This window comes from Nerophis lumbriciformis, linkage group LG02 (assembly GCF_033978685.3).
Source record: "Nerophis lumbriciformis linkage group LG02, RoL_Nlum_v2.1, whole genome shotgun sequence".
NCBI classification, from domain to species: domain Eukaryota; kingdom Metazoa; phylum Chordata; class Actinopteri; order Syngnathiformes; family Syngnathidae; genus Nerophis; species Nerophis lumbriciformis.
Genome location: NC_084549.2, coordinates 2466425 through 2481914, shown reverse-complemented (window position 1 = coordinate 2481914; position 15490 = coordinate 2466425). Strand labels below are relative to the sequence as shown.

The 15490-nt window shown below is 40.0% G+C and overlaps 1 protein-coding gene across 2 annotated transcripts in view; it reads left to right on the top strand.

The window, feature by feature from the left end:
- dis3 (DIS3 exosome endoribonuclease and 3'-5' exoribonuclease) overlaps window positions 1–15269 on the top strand; it is a 31922-nt gene extending 16653 nt beyond the window's left edge. For both annotated transcript variants that reach the window (XM_061927133.2, XM_061927217.2), the window contains exons 19-21: window positions 8881–9039; window positions 9100–9222; window positions 15140–15269. In XM_061927133.2, the coding sequence (XP_061783117.2) occupies window positions 8881–9039; window positions 9100–9222; window positions 15140–15208 (351 nt within the window). In that variant the 3' untranslated portion in view covers window positions 15209–15269. The remainder of the gene's footprint in view (window positions 1–8880; window positions 9040–9099; window positions 9223–15139) is intronic.
- The last annotated feature ends 221 nt before the right edge of the window (window positions 15270–15490 follow it).

Here is a 15490-nt window from a genome sequence, read left to right as displayed (position 1 = left end):
AAACAATTTTTACTGAATGAGACACCCATACTAGGGATGTCCCGATCCGATATTTGGATCGGATCGGCTGCCGATATTTGCCAAAAATTGCGTATCGGCAAGGCATGGGAAAATGCCGATCCAGATCCAGTTTAAAAAAAACTCCGGTCCGTGTTTTCCAGCGCACCGATTTAAATAATACATTCCACTTTTCTGCTGCTCCCTAATTTCCGTTCCGCATTTTCCAGCACACCTTCAACACATCCACAGGTCTGTGGATTCTCACGCAGTTGCTTTTAGCTGCTGGCATTACACGACAGGCTCTTCTCACTCTTTCCTGTGTCTCCCTCTCACAGACAGCAAGCGCACCTTCTTACACACGTCACATACTGTCACGTCATACGTCACATACTGTCACGTCATACGTCACATACTGTCACGTCATACGTCACATACTGTCACGTCATACGTCACATACTGTCACGTCATACGTCACATACCGTATTTTCCGCACCATAAGGCGCCCTGGGTTATAAGCCGCGCCTTCAATGAACGGCATATTTCAAAACTTTGTCCACCTATAAGCCGCCCCGTGTTGTAAGCCGCATCTAACTGCGCTAAAGGAATGTCAAAAAAACAGTCAGATAGGTCAGTCAAACTTTAATAATATATTAAAAACCAGCGTTCTAACAACTCTGTTCACTCCCAAAATGTACGCAAATGTGCAATCACAAACATACGTATATCAACATGGACAGAGCTGCGTGAAAAAAGCCACCCGGCCTCTTCGCGTAAACTTAAACTTACCTTAACCACTCGCTCATCTTTTCTTCATCCATCCCTTCGAGTTAGCTTTTATGATGACGCCGGCTGGAAAGGTCTCTTTTGGCAAGGTCTTCCTTTTGAATATCACCATGGGTGGAAGTTTCTGGTCATTAGCATGGCAAGCTAGAACCACAGTGAAGGATGACTTCTCATTCCCTGTGGTGCGAATATTCACCGTACGTGCTCCCGTTGTATCCACAGTGCGGTTCACAGGAATATCAGTTGCTGTGAAATAGTAATCCGTGTGCGGATGGAGAGATTGCGTCTTTTCATGAACCGGATCCCTGACGCTTAGTAGGAGCCATTTTGTGGTCTTTACAGATGTAAACACACAAAGGAAATGAAACGTACGGTGATATCCGCGCGCTTTTTCTTCTTCTACGCGGGCGGGTGGTTGCTTACAGTAGAAGAAGAAGCGCTTCCTGTTCTATGGGGGCGGGTGCTTACCTTGGCGGTTGCTTGCGTAGAAGAAGAAGCGCTTCCTGTTCTACCGGGAAAAAAGATGGCGGCTGTTTACCGAAGTTGCGAGACCGAAACTTTATGAAAATGAATCTTAATATTTATCCATATATAAAGCGCACCGGGTTATAAGGCGCACTGTCAGCTTTTGAGAAAATGTGTGGTTTTTAGGTGCGCCTTATAGTGCGGAAAATACGGTACTGTCACGACACACGTCACATACTGTCACGTCATACGTCACATACTGTCACGTCATACGTCACATACTGTCACGTCATACGTCACATACTGTCACGTCATACGTCACATACTGTCACGTCACACGTCACATACTGTCACGTCACACGTCACATACTGTCACGTCATACGTCACATACTGTCACGTCACACATCACATACTGTCACGTCATACGTCACATACTGTCACGTCATACGTCACATACTGTCACGTCACACGTCACATACTGTCACGTCATACGTCACATACTGTCACGACACACGTCACATACTGTCACTGTCACGATCCAATGTAGCAGAGACATTCAATGCGTGCCACGCATCTCTTGGCCACGCATTCGTGGCTAAGAGATATTAATGCGTGATAATATTATTTATCGTTATTATAATATTATTGTCATTTCCATTAAGAAAGTGTTGACTATTGTTGCCAATGCCCTCAGATCAGGAGTGTGTTCCTCACACTTTGTGTGCGCAGTTGCAGAAAGCAGAACGAGGCTTTTAAGAAGTTAAAAAAATGTTTTAGAAAGACTAGGCCTATATTTTCGTCAGGTAAAAAAAATGTTCTGAATTTATATCAATGAATATTAACTTGTTAACGTTATAATGCTCAAATAGGGACGAGGGCGGGGTGCACAGTGAAGCAGTGAACAATTTCGCGACAAAGATGAACCTTTATTGATTGATCTGCAGCCATGACAAAATATCAGACACTCCATTGTCAACGACAGGCAGGAAAATAAAGATAAACACATAGCCTATGTTCTAGGCATAGGCTCATACCTTTTTAAGTTGAAATAAAAAAATAAATAAAAAATGTGCCTCATAAGCCTTAGGCTGTCAATCACACGCACAAACTTAAATTAGACAATAACATATGTATGTCATCCCTATTTAAACAAAAATAAATTAAATTAAAGCTGCAAGCAGCATTGGTCGGGCCCGCGTATTTGGCAGGTGCTAGTCCTAACTGTCCCAATACTTTTGTCCAGTGATAGTCATAAGTGTCCCAATACTTTTGTCTACTTTTAGTCTGAAGTGTCCCAAGACTTTTGTCTACTTTTAGTCTGAAGTGTCCCAAGACTTTTGTCTAGTGTACCTACCTTGTCTGCATTGTGTGGGCACGTTGGTGCTTCCTGCTTTTAAGCAGCCATCTTAAAAAAACAGCAGCGCAGCAGCATCAGTGCAGCGGGTCTTTGAAGGGTCATAAAATCAAAACCGGAGCAGTTAGAAAAAAAGCGCTTCTGTCATTGTAATCACAAGGGTTCAATCTCTCTCCTGTGTTAGTTTGAAGGCGAAACGACAAACGCGCTCAGAGGAGTTCGTTTTTGAAGGAAGGTGACCGGTTTTTACAAAAAATTTGTTTTGAAGGGGGAATAGCAAACTTCCTGTTGATTTTTGCTGGGGGTTGTCAATTTATGAAATGTAGGTCTAAGTGAGACCTACATAGAGGTTTTTGTTTCATGTCTCTCCGACCTTCCCAGTGGGAGTTACAGGCAGTTTTGTCATTTTTTTCTTCCGAGGAGCAGTTTTTTTTGCGTCTTATTAAAAAATTGCAGTAGAGCGCAATTTTGAGATTTGGAGTTAGGTTTTTTTTTTAGATCGCAATGTTTGCCAGTCCTGATGTGTGTGTTCAGTTTGGTGAGTTTTGAAGCATGTTAAGGGGGTCAAATTACAGCTCAAAGAGGCAAAAGTGACTGTTTTTAGTACTTCTTTGTCTTGAAGGGGGAATTGCCAACTTCCTGTTGATTTTAGCCCGAGAATGTACCATTATGAAATCTAGATCTGAGTCAGACCTACATAGAGGTTTTTGTTTCATGTCTCTCCGACCTTCCTAGTGGGAGTTACAGGCAGTCTAGTTTTTTTTTTTTCCTAGTTAGGGAGTCCTTTTGCAATGGGCCATGCGGGCCCTAATAATAAAACCTTACAAATTCAATAGGTCCTTATGTCCCATTGTATAAGGACTCCCTTTGGGAGTCCTTATACAATGGGCCATGCGGGCCCTAATAAATAATAATAAATTACCTGCAACTTATTGGCCAAGGCAAAAAGCTGAAGGGGGGGAAATCAAAGCCATCAGACTGCACTTTATCATCAAACTTGAATTATAATGAAAATAGACGGTCGCGACAAACAAAGCAGGCTAAATATCCTTACATTGTCGCCAATCGGAGATGCGCTTCACTTGAAAGCGAGGCCAAATAATTATTCACACATAGTAGTATATCTCCAATAGAAAAAAACCACAATAAACAACGCAATTGCCTTAATTCCTTTGCATTGTAGTGCGCCCAAACAACACGTAACCATCAAAATTATTTAGCTGACCGAACTCAATATAGGTTAGACATGGGCTTATTTGGTATAGCCTATAGGTAACGTAGACTAATTCCTTTAACATATCCAACCGTATGTCTACTTACTTTTTTTTTGTTAGCACTATGCAGTAGTGATGGGTCCGGCAACACCGATGCATCGGCGCATGCGTCGAGCTCATAGATATAAAAATGTGTAAAAAAATAAAATGACTAAAATTCCCAGTCCACAATCATCCACAACACGTTCTCTTAGATTTCCATGTTATGATACATGTTCACATTATTTATTGACTGTATCTAAAAAAGATACAAATATATTTTTATTTAAATGAAGATATGAAATAATCCTAAATGAAATACAATGACTTGGTTTATATTATTGTATATACTAGGGCAGGGGTCACCAACGCGGTGCCCGCGGTCACCAGGTCGCCCGTAAGGACCAGATCAGTCGCCCGCTGGCCTGTTCTAAAAATAGCTCAAAGAGCAGCACTTACCAGTGAGCTGCCTCTATTTTTTAAATTTCATTTATTTACTAGCAAGCTGGTCTCGCTTTGCTCGACATTTTTAATTCTAAAAGAGACAAAACTCAAATAGAATTTGAAAATCCAAGAAAATATTTTAAAGACTTGGTCTTCACTTGGAATAAGCGGTAGAAAATGGATGGATGGATGGGTCTTCACTTGTTTAAATAAATTCATTTATTTTTTTACTTTGCTTCTTATTACTTTTAGAAATACAATTTTAGAGAAAAAAATACAACCTTAAAAATGATTTTAGGATTTTTAAACAAATATACCTTTTTACCTTTTAAATTTCTTCCTCTTCTTTCCTGACAATTTAAATCAATGTTCAAGTATTTTTTTATTGTAAAGTATAATAAATATTTTAGCTTCTGGTTTTTCGACGAAGAATATTTGTGAAATATGTCTTCAAACTTACTATGATTAAAATTCAAAAAAATTATTCTGGCAAATCTAGAAAATCTGTAGAATCAAATTTAAATCTTATTTCAAAGTATTTTGAATTTCTTTTAAAATTTTTGTTCTGGAAAATCTAGAAGAAATACTGATTTGTCTTTGTTAGAAATATAGCTTGGTCCAATTTGTTAAATATTCTAACAAAGTGCAGATTGGATTTTAACCAATTTAAAACATGTCATCAAAATTCTAAAATGTATCTTAATCAGGAAAAATTACTAATGATGTTCCATAAATTCTTTTTTTTAATTTTTTCAAAAAGATTTAAATTAGCTAGTTTTTCTCTTCTTTTTGTCGGTTGAATTTTGAATTTTAAATTTTTATTTTTATTTTTTTTCGTGTTTTCTCCTCTTTTAAATCGTTCAATTAAGTGTATTTTTTTTCATCATTTATTCTCTACAAAAAACGTTCCGTAAAAGGAAAAAAAAATGTACGACGGAATGACAGACAGAAATACCCATTTTTTTAATATATATACATTTATTTATTTAGCTATTCTTGTTTAAATCACACTTACGTGTAACTTACAAATGACAATATATTTATTTATTTAAGTGTGTATCAAACTGGTAGCCCTTCGCATTAATCAGTACCCAAGAAGTAGTTTTTGGTTTCAAAAAGGTTGGTGACCCCTGTACTAGGGCATCAAATCAGTGTCAGTTGAGTCGGTCCATAGGTTGCCTGTAGGGATTTTTAATGTCCAGCAGATGTCAGTATTTAGTGACACAGTATCGACACAGTATCAATACAGTTTTGCAATGTGTCGAAACGCTTCATGACGCCTCATCAACCCATCACTACTATGCAGGAATAAAATGGCATCTACAGTGCCAGGATTCATGCGAGAGCGCCTGGCCTCTAAAATGCGCCCTGCTACGCTGAAGGAGCGCTCACTTGCGCCACTTGTTGCTGGGACGCGGTGCCTGATGAACAATTGACTGTTTCAAAGAGTGCTGCTCGTTTTTCGTATGTGGGTAACAACATTTAACTATGTATATACAGAGGTGGGTAGTAACGCGCTACATTTACTCCGTTACATCTACTTGAGTAACTTTTGGGATAAATTGTACTTCTAAGAGTAGTTTTAATGCAACATACTTTTACTTTTACTTAAGTATATTTATAGAGAAGAAATGCTACTTTTACTCCGCTACTTTTATCTACATTCAGCTCGCTACTCGCTACTAATTTTTATCGATCTGTTAATGCATGCTTTGTTTGTTTTGGTCTGTCAGACAGACCTTCATAGTGCCTGCGTTTCAACAAATACAGTCACTGGTGACGTTCACTCCGTTCCACCAATCAGATGCAGTCACTGGTGACGTTGGACCAATCAAACAGAGCCAGGTGGTCACATGACCTGACTTAAACAAGTGGAAAAACTTATTGGGGTGTTACCATTTAGTGGTCAATTGTACGGAATATGTACTGTACTGTGCAATCTACTAATAAAAGTTCCAATCAATCAATCAAAAGTGTGAAGGAAAAAAGATTTTTTTTTATTTCAACCGTACATCCCGTCAAAAGCCTAAAGACTGACTGCACAGTTCCTGTCTTCACAATAAAAGTGCCGCTCCATCGCGCATGCGCTTTCAAAACAAGAGTCTCCGAAAGCCAGCGCAAACAAGCTAGCAAGCTACGGAGTTTGCCGCCAATGTATTTCTTGTAAAGTGTATAAAAACGAATATGGAAGCTGGACAAATAAGAAGCCAAAAACCAACCACTTTCATGTGGTATTAGACAGAAAGGAGGAACTTTTTTTCTCCTCCATTTGAAAACGTGGACGTTATCATCACTACTGTCTGATTACAATCAATGCAAGTCATCAGAATCAGGTAATACACCAACTTATATTCTTGTCTTCATGAAAGAAAGGAATCTATATGTGTTAAACATGCATGTATATTCATTAAAACACCTTTAACATGTAAACAAAAATGGCAAAAATAAATAAATATAAATTATATACTGTATATATATATATATGTGCATATATATATATATATATATATATATATATATATATATATATATATATATATATATATACCGGTATATATATATATTATATGTGTGTGTGTTACTCATCAGTTACTCAGTACTTGAGTAGTTTTTTCACAACATACTTTTTACTTTTACTCAAGTAAATATTTGGGTGACTACTCCTTACTTTTACTTGAGTAATAAATCTCTAAAGTAACAGTACTCTTACTTGAGTACAATTTCTGGCTACTCTACCCACCTCTGTGTATATATATTTCCGAATTGGTTCAACCGCAACCCGCCCGCATCTATTTAAAATCTATTTTTACCCGCCCGACCCGCGGTTTATCCGCGGACTCCGCGGTTGTGTCCGCAAACCGCGCATCTCAGGTAACTAGTATATCATGCAAAGCGCAGATTCCAACCATTGAAATACTTAGTGTATTTCAATGGTTGCAATCATTTAAAAACATCACTACACATCATAATGGCAGCTACACTTTCCATCTTAAAGATCTGAAAAAATCTATTTGGGAATGTCCGGCCCAGGTCTGCCATCCAAATATGCCTCCGAGTGGCCGTAAAGAGGATAGGTCGGCGCTATTTAAGTATTTTTTAAAAAGCTAATATAGTCATGAATTCAAACACAATATATTTGAATTGTTTATGCTAATCAAAGATCCTTCTGACATGAAAGCTCTTGTTTTAAAAAATATCTCTAGTCAAAGATCCTTGAAATTCAAGGACCTTTCAATTCAAGGAGCTTTTTTTTTAAGGTACTTGGAGAGCAAAGTTGTTTCTGAGACGGAAGTTGGGGAATAAGTTTGACAACCACTGCTCTTTATGACAGAAGTTCTTTGCTGTTTTAAGGAAGTACGGTTCAAAGATCCTCTATGTGGCAAGAGTACCGTATTTTCCGCACCATAAGGCGCCCTGGGTTATAAGCCGCGCCTTCAATGAACGGCATATTTCAAAACTTTGTCCACCTATAAGCCGCCCCGTGTTATAAGCCGCATCTAACTGCGCTAAAGGAATGTCAAAAAAACAGTCAGATAGGTCAGTCAAACTTTAATAATATATTAAAAACCAGCGTGATGTGGGTGCGCATGGAGTCGTATATCAACATGGACGGAGCTGCGTGAAAAAAGCCACCCGGCCTCTTCGCGTAAACTTACCTTAACCACTCGCTCATCTTTTCTTCATCCATCCATCCCTTCGAGTTAGCTTTTATGATGACGCCGGCTGGAAAGGTCTCTTTTGGCAAGGTCTTCCTTTTGAATATCACCATGGGTGGAAGTTTCTGGCCATTAGCATGGCAAGCTAGAACCACAGTGAAGGATGACTTCTCATTCCCTGTGGTGCGAATATTCACCGTACGTGCTCCCGTTGTATCCACAGTGCGGTTCACAGGAATATCAAAAGTCAGTGGAACCTCGTCCATGTTGATAATGTTCTCTGGCCGGATCTTTTTTTCAGCTATCTTGTTTTTACAATATGCACGGAAAGTAGCCAGCTTTTCTTGAAAGTCTTTAGGCAGTTGCTGTGAAATAGTAGTCCGTGTGCGGATGGAGAGATTGCGTCTTTTCATGAACCGGAAACCTGTCGCTTAGTAGGAGCCATTCTGTGGTCTTTACAGATGTAAACACACAAAGGAAATGAAACGTAATATCCGCGCGCTTCTTCTTCTTCTACGCGGGCGGGTGGTTGCTTACAGTAGAAGAAGAAGCGCTTCCTGTTCTATGGGGGCGGGTGCTTACCTTGGCGGTTGCTTGCGTAGAAGAAGAAGCACTTCCTCTTCTACGGGGAAAAAAGATGGCGGCTGTTTACCGTAGTTGCGAGACCGAAACTTTATGAAAATGAATCTTAATATTAATCCATATATAAAGCGCACCGGGTTATAAGCCGCACTGACAGCTTTTGAGTAAATTTGTGGTTTTTAGGTGCGGCTAATAGTGCGGAAAATACGGTACTCTCTTTTAAGGATTGTGCTGTGAAAGAGTCACACAATTGAACTTTGGTGACATGATCATAGGATAGACTTTGATCTGATCTTGTTGACTCCCATAGCAGATCATGTGTTTATTCCACTATCTTGGCAGTTGTTCTTCAAGACCAGAGGCATTCTGAGCGAGGACGGCTTCGTCCTCATGCTGAGGAAGAACGCCATCATTGTCCTCATCCCAAAGTTCGGCCTGGAGGGCACGGTCTTCTTCGACGGCAAAGACAAGAGAGGCCCAAGCCTGGTGTTTGATGCCGAGGTAATGAAGCTGAAATGTCATGATGATCAACCAAATATTCATTGTTTTTTTTGCGTGAAGGCTGCATCTCTGACTGTGGAGCAGCACACCTTCCATATTTTTGACCGAGTGAAAGTCACCATCAGCCTGGACGACTCCAACATTCAACACCAGAAGATACGCATGGCTCTCACTGAGCCTGTGGTAAGAACACACTTGCAATACTTCAAGGTGCAATTCTGCTAGGACGTGGAGTGTGTGGATGTTGGAACACTTAGATGGGATGTGGAGTCCATTGTTTATTTCCCATTCATTGTCAATGAGGGGAATTCCTGGTAATCAGGGAATTTTGGGCAGCGAGACACATGCTGGCTTGAATGTCCAGGATGAGTGTGTGTGTGGATGTTGGAACGGTTCAAAGCGGATGAGGGATGTGGGATATGCAGTCCATTGTATATTTCCCATTCATGGAGAAAATTACAGGAAAACTGGGAATTTTTGAAAATATTGCCCCCAGCACAGTTGTCTTAGATCAGGGGTCGGCAACCCGCGGCTCCGGAGCCGCATGCGGCTCTTTAGCGCCGCCCTAGTGGCTCTCTGGAGCTTTTTCAGAAATGTATGAAAAATGGAAAAAGATGAGGGGAAAACAATCTATTTTTTGTCTTAATATGGTTTCTGTAGGAGGACAAACATGACACAAACCTCCCTAATTGTTACAAAGCACACTGTTTATATTAAACATGCTTCACTGATTCGAGTATTTGGCGAGCGCTGTTTTGTCCTACTAATTTTAGCGGTCCTTGAACTCACCAGTTTGTTTACATGTATAACTTTCTAGGACGTGTTTTATGCCACTTCTTTTTCTGTCTCATTTTGTCCACCAAACTTTTAAGGTTGTGCATGAAAGGTGAGTTTTGTTGATGTTATTGACTTGTGTGGAGTGCTAATCAGACATATTTGGTCACTGCATGACTGCAAGCTAATCGATGCTAACATGCTATTTAGGCTAGCTATATGTACATATTGCATCATTATTCCTCATTTGTAGCTATATTTGAGCTCATTTAGTTTCCTTTAAGTCATATTAATTCAATGTATATCTCATGACGGCTCCAGACAGATTTGTTTTTTGTATTTTTGGTCCAATATGGCTCTTTCAACATTTTGTGTTGCCGACCCCTGCGCTAGGTGATATGAATGGGTCTGTGTGGGAATTTTTCAAATTGGTTGAAAATTAGAGATGTCTGATAATATCGGCCAATAAATGCGTTAAAATGTAATATCGGAAATTATCGGTATTGTGTTTTTTTTTATTATCGGTATCTTTTAAAAAAAAATTAAATCAACATAAAAAACACAAGATACACTTACAATTAATGCACCAACCGAAAAAAACCTTCCTCCCCCATTTACACTCATTCACACAAAAGGGTTTTATTTCTGTTATTAATATTGTGGTTCCTACATTATATATCAATATATATCAATACAATCTGCAAGGGATACAGTCCGTAAGCACACATGATTGTGCGTGCTGCTGGTCCACTAATAGTACTAACCTATAACACTTAATTTTACTCATTATTATTACTAGTTTCTATGTAACTGTTTTTATATTGTTTTACTTTCTTTTTTATTCAAGAAAATGTTTTTAATTTATTTACATACCTGCCAACTTTTGAAATCAGAAAAACCTAGTAGCCAGGGTCCAGGGGCCGCAGGCCCCGGTAGGTCCAGGACAAAGTCCTGGTGGGGGGTTCAGGGGGGCGAACGACGCAAAATGATTGATTGCATTCAGACAGGTTAAAATGTTGCTAAAACCATCACTTTTCTTTTCTTTGAAAGTATAAACAGTATAAACACTTTTTACAGTAAACAAATGGTAAAACAGTACTAAACAATTCCATTAAAAAAGAATTGGTGTCATTATTAACTTTCTGTCCAAGCTTGTATAATCTACTGCCTTGTTCAATTGTAAAAAATATTCTGTGCCTAAAATTCACATTTCTATCACAATTATCATACTGTAAACATGGTAAGCTAACTTCATTAAAATTAATAGTCCTGTCAATAGTATGGAATTACAATTCAAATGTAGTTTTTTTGTAAGCCTTTCAAAAGAATTCAAAATATGAAAAATTAATGAAAATGAATTGAAGCCATCAGACACTTGAAAAGTGGCACATCACATCTCTAATGTAATCATTTGAACTTTTCAACAGAAATAGCACTGCAAAAATATTAAGGACATACTTCTGTATTTTGGTAGTTATGCTGTCAACATTTAACAAGATTTCTTCAACTTGGACTTGAAAGCATAAATAGTATAAACACTTTTAACAGTATAACAGTACTAAACAATTCCAATAGATAACATTGGTGTCATTACCTTTTTGTGGCTAAAATCCAAATTTAGCAACGGCATTAGACTTGTGTTTTTTTGTCCCAACGTGGTCTTTTACATCGCTAATTCCTCCGTGTCCGATCGAAAAATCTTGTCTGCACAAGGTGCAATTCGCGTAGTTTTCACCCTTTTTGGAAGGGATAATTATTCCCGGATAGGCTTTTGAATATTCTTCACGGAATGACTGCAGTTTTCTTTTCGGTTTAAGACTCGTTTGCGATTTTTCTCCGGCTGATTCCATGATCGTTCGCTCGTTTGGAAACAATGGCAACTGGTGCCTCGTGCTTGGCAGCGGTGCTATAAATAGCCTCGCGCATGGCATTCGGAATGGCTCGATAGGAAGTTACGGGAAGCAGTGTCCATTGTCATTGTTGTTACGCGATTTCGTGAATAAAACTTAAAAAAAAATTATTTTTTTTAATTAATGAAAAACCGTATTTTTTATCACTGCAACCGTAACCCGGAATAGGTTGATGAAAACCGTACTAATTACGGGAAAACCGGAGTAGTTGGCAGGTATGTATTTATCTTATTTTATTTTATTATTTTTTTTTTAAAAGTACCTTATCTTCACCATACCTGGTTGTCCAAATTAGGCATAATAATGTGTTAATTCCACCACTGTATATATCGGTTGATATTCGTATCAGTAATTAAAGAGTTAGACAATATCGGATATCGGCAAAAAGCCATCATCCCTATTGAAAATTATGATTTCGTGTCACTTAGTTATTAATAAGTGGTATTTCGGAATTCCTGGAATTTTGGGAAAACCAGGAATTTGTACAAAAAGAAAAATGGTCATTTTTATGGTATTATTATTATTATTATCTTTTTTTTTTTTGTCATAAAAAAATACAATCATGTGTGCTTACGGACTGTATCCCTGCAGACTGTATTGATATATAATGTAGGAACCACAATATTAATAACAGAAATATACAACCATTTTGTGTGAGAGAGGAAGGTTTTTTGGGTTGGTGCACTAATTGTAAGTGTATCTTGTGTTTTTTATGTTGATATAATTAAAAATTTTTTTTTTATTTTTTTTAAATTTTTTTTATTTCTTGTGCGGCCCGGTACCAATCGATCCACGGACCGGTACCGGGGCGCGACCCGGTGGTTGGGGACCACTGCTTTAGATGATATGAGTGGGTCTGTGAGGGAATTTTTCCGAATCGGTTGAAAAATGTTGACATAATTGCACTTCGAATTTAGAAGTGGTATTTCGGAATTCCTGGAATTTTGGGAAAACCAGGAATTTTTACAAAAATGGTAATTTTGTTGTCCCAACTAAGAGGAATGTTTTGAAGGTGGAATGGTCAAAAACGGTTGAAAAATGTAGACTGTGAAAACTTTCCAGGAGGAGGTGAAAATAGGGCTTTGGAAAACTGGGGATTCTGGGAAATCCTGGAATTGTTTTGAACTTGGAAAATGGTAGTTTGATTGTCCAAAGTGAGTGGAGTGTGTGGATGGTGGAACAATTTGGGTGAGAAATGTCGGATATGAAATCAATTGTATATTTCCTATTAATGGTTAATGGGGAGAAAATTACAGGAAAACCGTGAATTTTTGAAAATATTGACCCTAGCACAGTTGTCTTAGATGATATGATTGGGTCTGTGTGGGAATTTTTTCAAATCGGTTGACAAATGTTGACGTAGTAACACTTCAAATTTAGAAGTGGTATTTCAGAATTCCTGGAATTTTGGGAAAACCAGGAATTTGTACGAAAATTAAAAAAATAATTTTGTTGTTTCAACTAAGAGGAATGTTTTGAAGTTGAAATGGTCAAAAACATTTGAAAAATGTGGACTGTGAAAACTTTCCAGGAGGGGGTGGAAATAGAGCTTTGGAAAACCGAGAATTCTGGGAAAATCCTGGAATTGTTTTGAACTTGGAAAATGGTAGTTTGATTGTCCCAAGTAAGAGGGGTGTGTGGATGGTGGAACAGTTCCAAATCGGGTGAGAAATGTGGTAATTGTGCAAGTTCCAAAAATGGCCAATTCATTTTCTATGGGGAAAAATGTCCCGGAAAACCGGGAATTCTGGGATATTTTTGAACATTATTTTTTGGCGAGCACGCGTTTTCCGGTCGCGCCGAACATTTTGATACTGAACAGTTCCTATTGAGGGAAAACTTTGGGCTGTGGAGCACGCCAAACTTTTGTGATTTAAAAATAATAATAATAATAAATAGAGGAATTAGTGATGCGGCCTACCATCATGACCCCGCACTCCCTCCCCTCTGTTGCTAGATATCTGGAGATTAGAGATGCGCGGTTTGCGGGCACAACCGCGGAGTCCGCGGATTGTCCGCGGATCGGGCGGATGAAATGAAAAAAAATTCGATTTTATCCGCGGGTCGGGTCGGGTCGGGTGGTTCAAATTATTAAAAAAAAATTAGATTTTAAATAGATTCAGGCGGGTGGCAGTTAAACTAATTGGTAAATATATATACATAGTTAAATGTTGTTACCCACATACGAAAAACGAGCAGGCACCTGCAGCATATGCCACAACAGAAGAAAAAAAAAAAAAGAGATGGACACTTTTACGGAGCGGAGAAGGGACGCCTCGCCGGGGTCCGCGATCGAGGCCCCTTCCCCCGAGAGGGCCCCACCGGGAGCCGTAGCTGAGGTGATCCGCGAGAAGGGCCCGACGCATGTCCAGGGTCACCACCGCGCCCACCGCACCGACACCCCGCCTCGTCCGCCTTCGCCGCGGCCGGCGTCACGCGCAGCAGGTAAGCAGCTTACCTGCCGCCACCCCTGTGGCCGGGGGCTCGTAACAGGGGTCACTCCGCGCGCTCCGCCCGCGCAGCTTACCTGCCCGCCACCCCCGTTGCCGGGGGCGCGTAACAGAAGTCACTCCGCGCGCAGTGCGCTCACGAAAGGGGTGGGGCTCACCCTGGTTGATATAGACAGCAGCTAGGACGGTGGCCATGGAAGTCGGAACCCGCTAAGGAGTGTGTAACAACCCACCTGCCGAATCAACTAGCCCTGAAAATGGATGGCGCTGGAGCGTCGGGCCCATATACCCGGCCGTCGCCGGCAGCGAGACGCGCTTGGAGGTGCGCTCAGCGCGGCTCCCATATGATTGCGCACTGGTGTGCGTCTGGGTCGTGACAGCGTGGCAGGCGAATGTCTGTGCTGCATTGGATCAGTCTCCTTTCTTTAACAGGCAAAAGCTTTATAACCTCACTAATGCCTTGCATCGTCTATATTAGATATATAACAACGGGCGGGTGCGGGCGGATGCGGTTCTGATCAAACGTTGCATCGGGTGGATGGCGGATGGTTGACGACTTTCTGATGCGGTTGCGGATGAAATAATTGCCTATCCGCGCATCTCTACTGGAGATGTACGTTGTAATATATATATGTGCTTTGCTATGGAGGGTTTTCCCCACTCCAGACTGGGCCCCCTTAGGAGCCCAGTCTAGATTGTATTTTTTTACTCATCCTTCCCCAGCGTTTTACCTTTTTCCTATCTTTTACGGGGCGCCTTAAAATGGCGACCCATCAGCGTTCCTGTTCTGTAACCCTGTACACTGTTTGTTTGTCTCATCTTGTGCAGAAAACAAAGTTTCATTGTACTTGTGCAATGACAATAAAGACCTATCTATGTAGAACATGTGTGTGAATATTTGTCCATTCACACTACTTAATACCACTCTTACGCTCCTGAAATAACATATTGTATATTTGTTTTCAGATTCCCGGTGTGAGTGTTCCAGTCCCAGATGCTGGACCACAAGCCAAGAAACCCAAGCTGGACCGCTAATGCTCTCCTTCAAGAACTCTCACATTCATCTTTGGACATTTCAATAAAGAGACTTCATGTATTTGTGGTTATATTTCTCTATGTACACACTTTTAACATCATGTATTTGTGCTTTTATTTCTGGATGGACACAACTTTTAACAGTCTACAAGAGGGCTGTCCAAAGCGGCTCACAGCTCCTTTTTCATTGGCCCACAGCAACATTCATTATTAGGGCCCGCATGGCCCATTGCATAAGGACTCCCACAGGGAGTCCTTATGCAATGGGACATAAGGACCTAT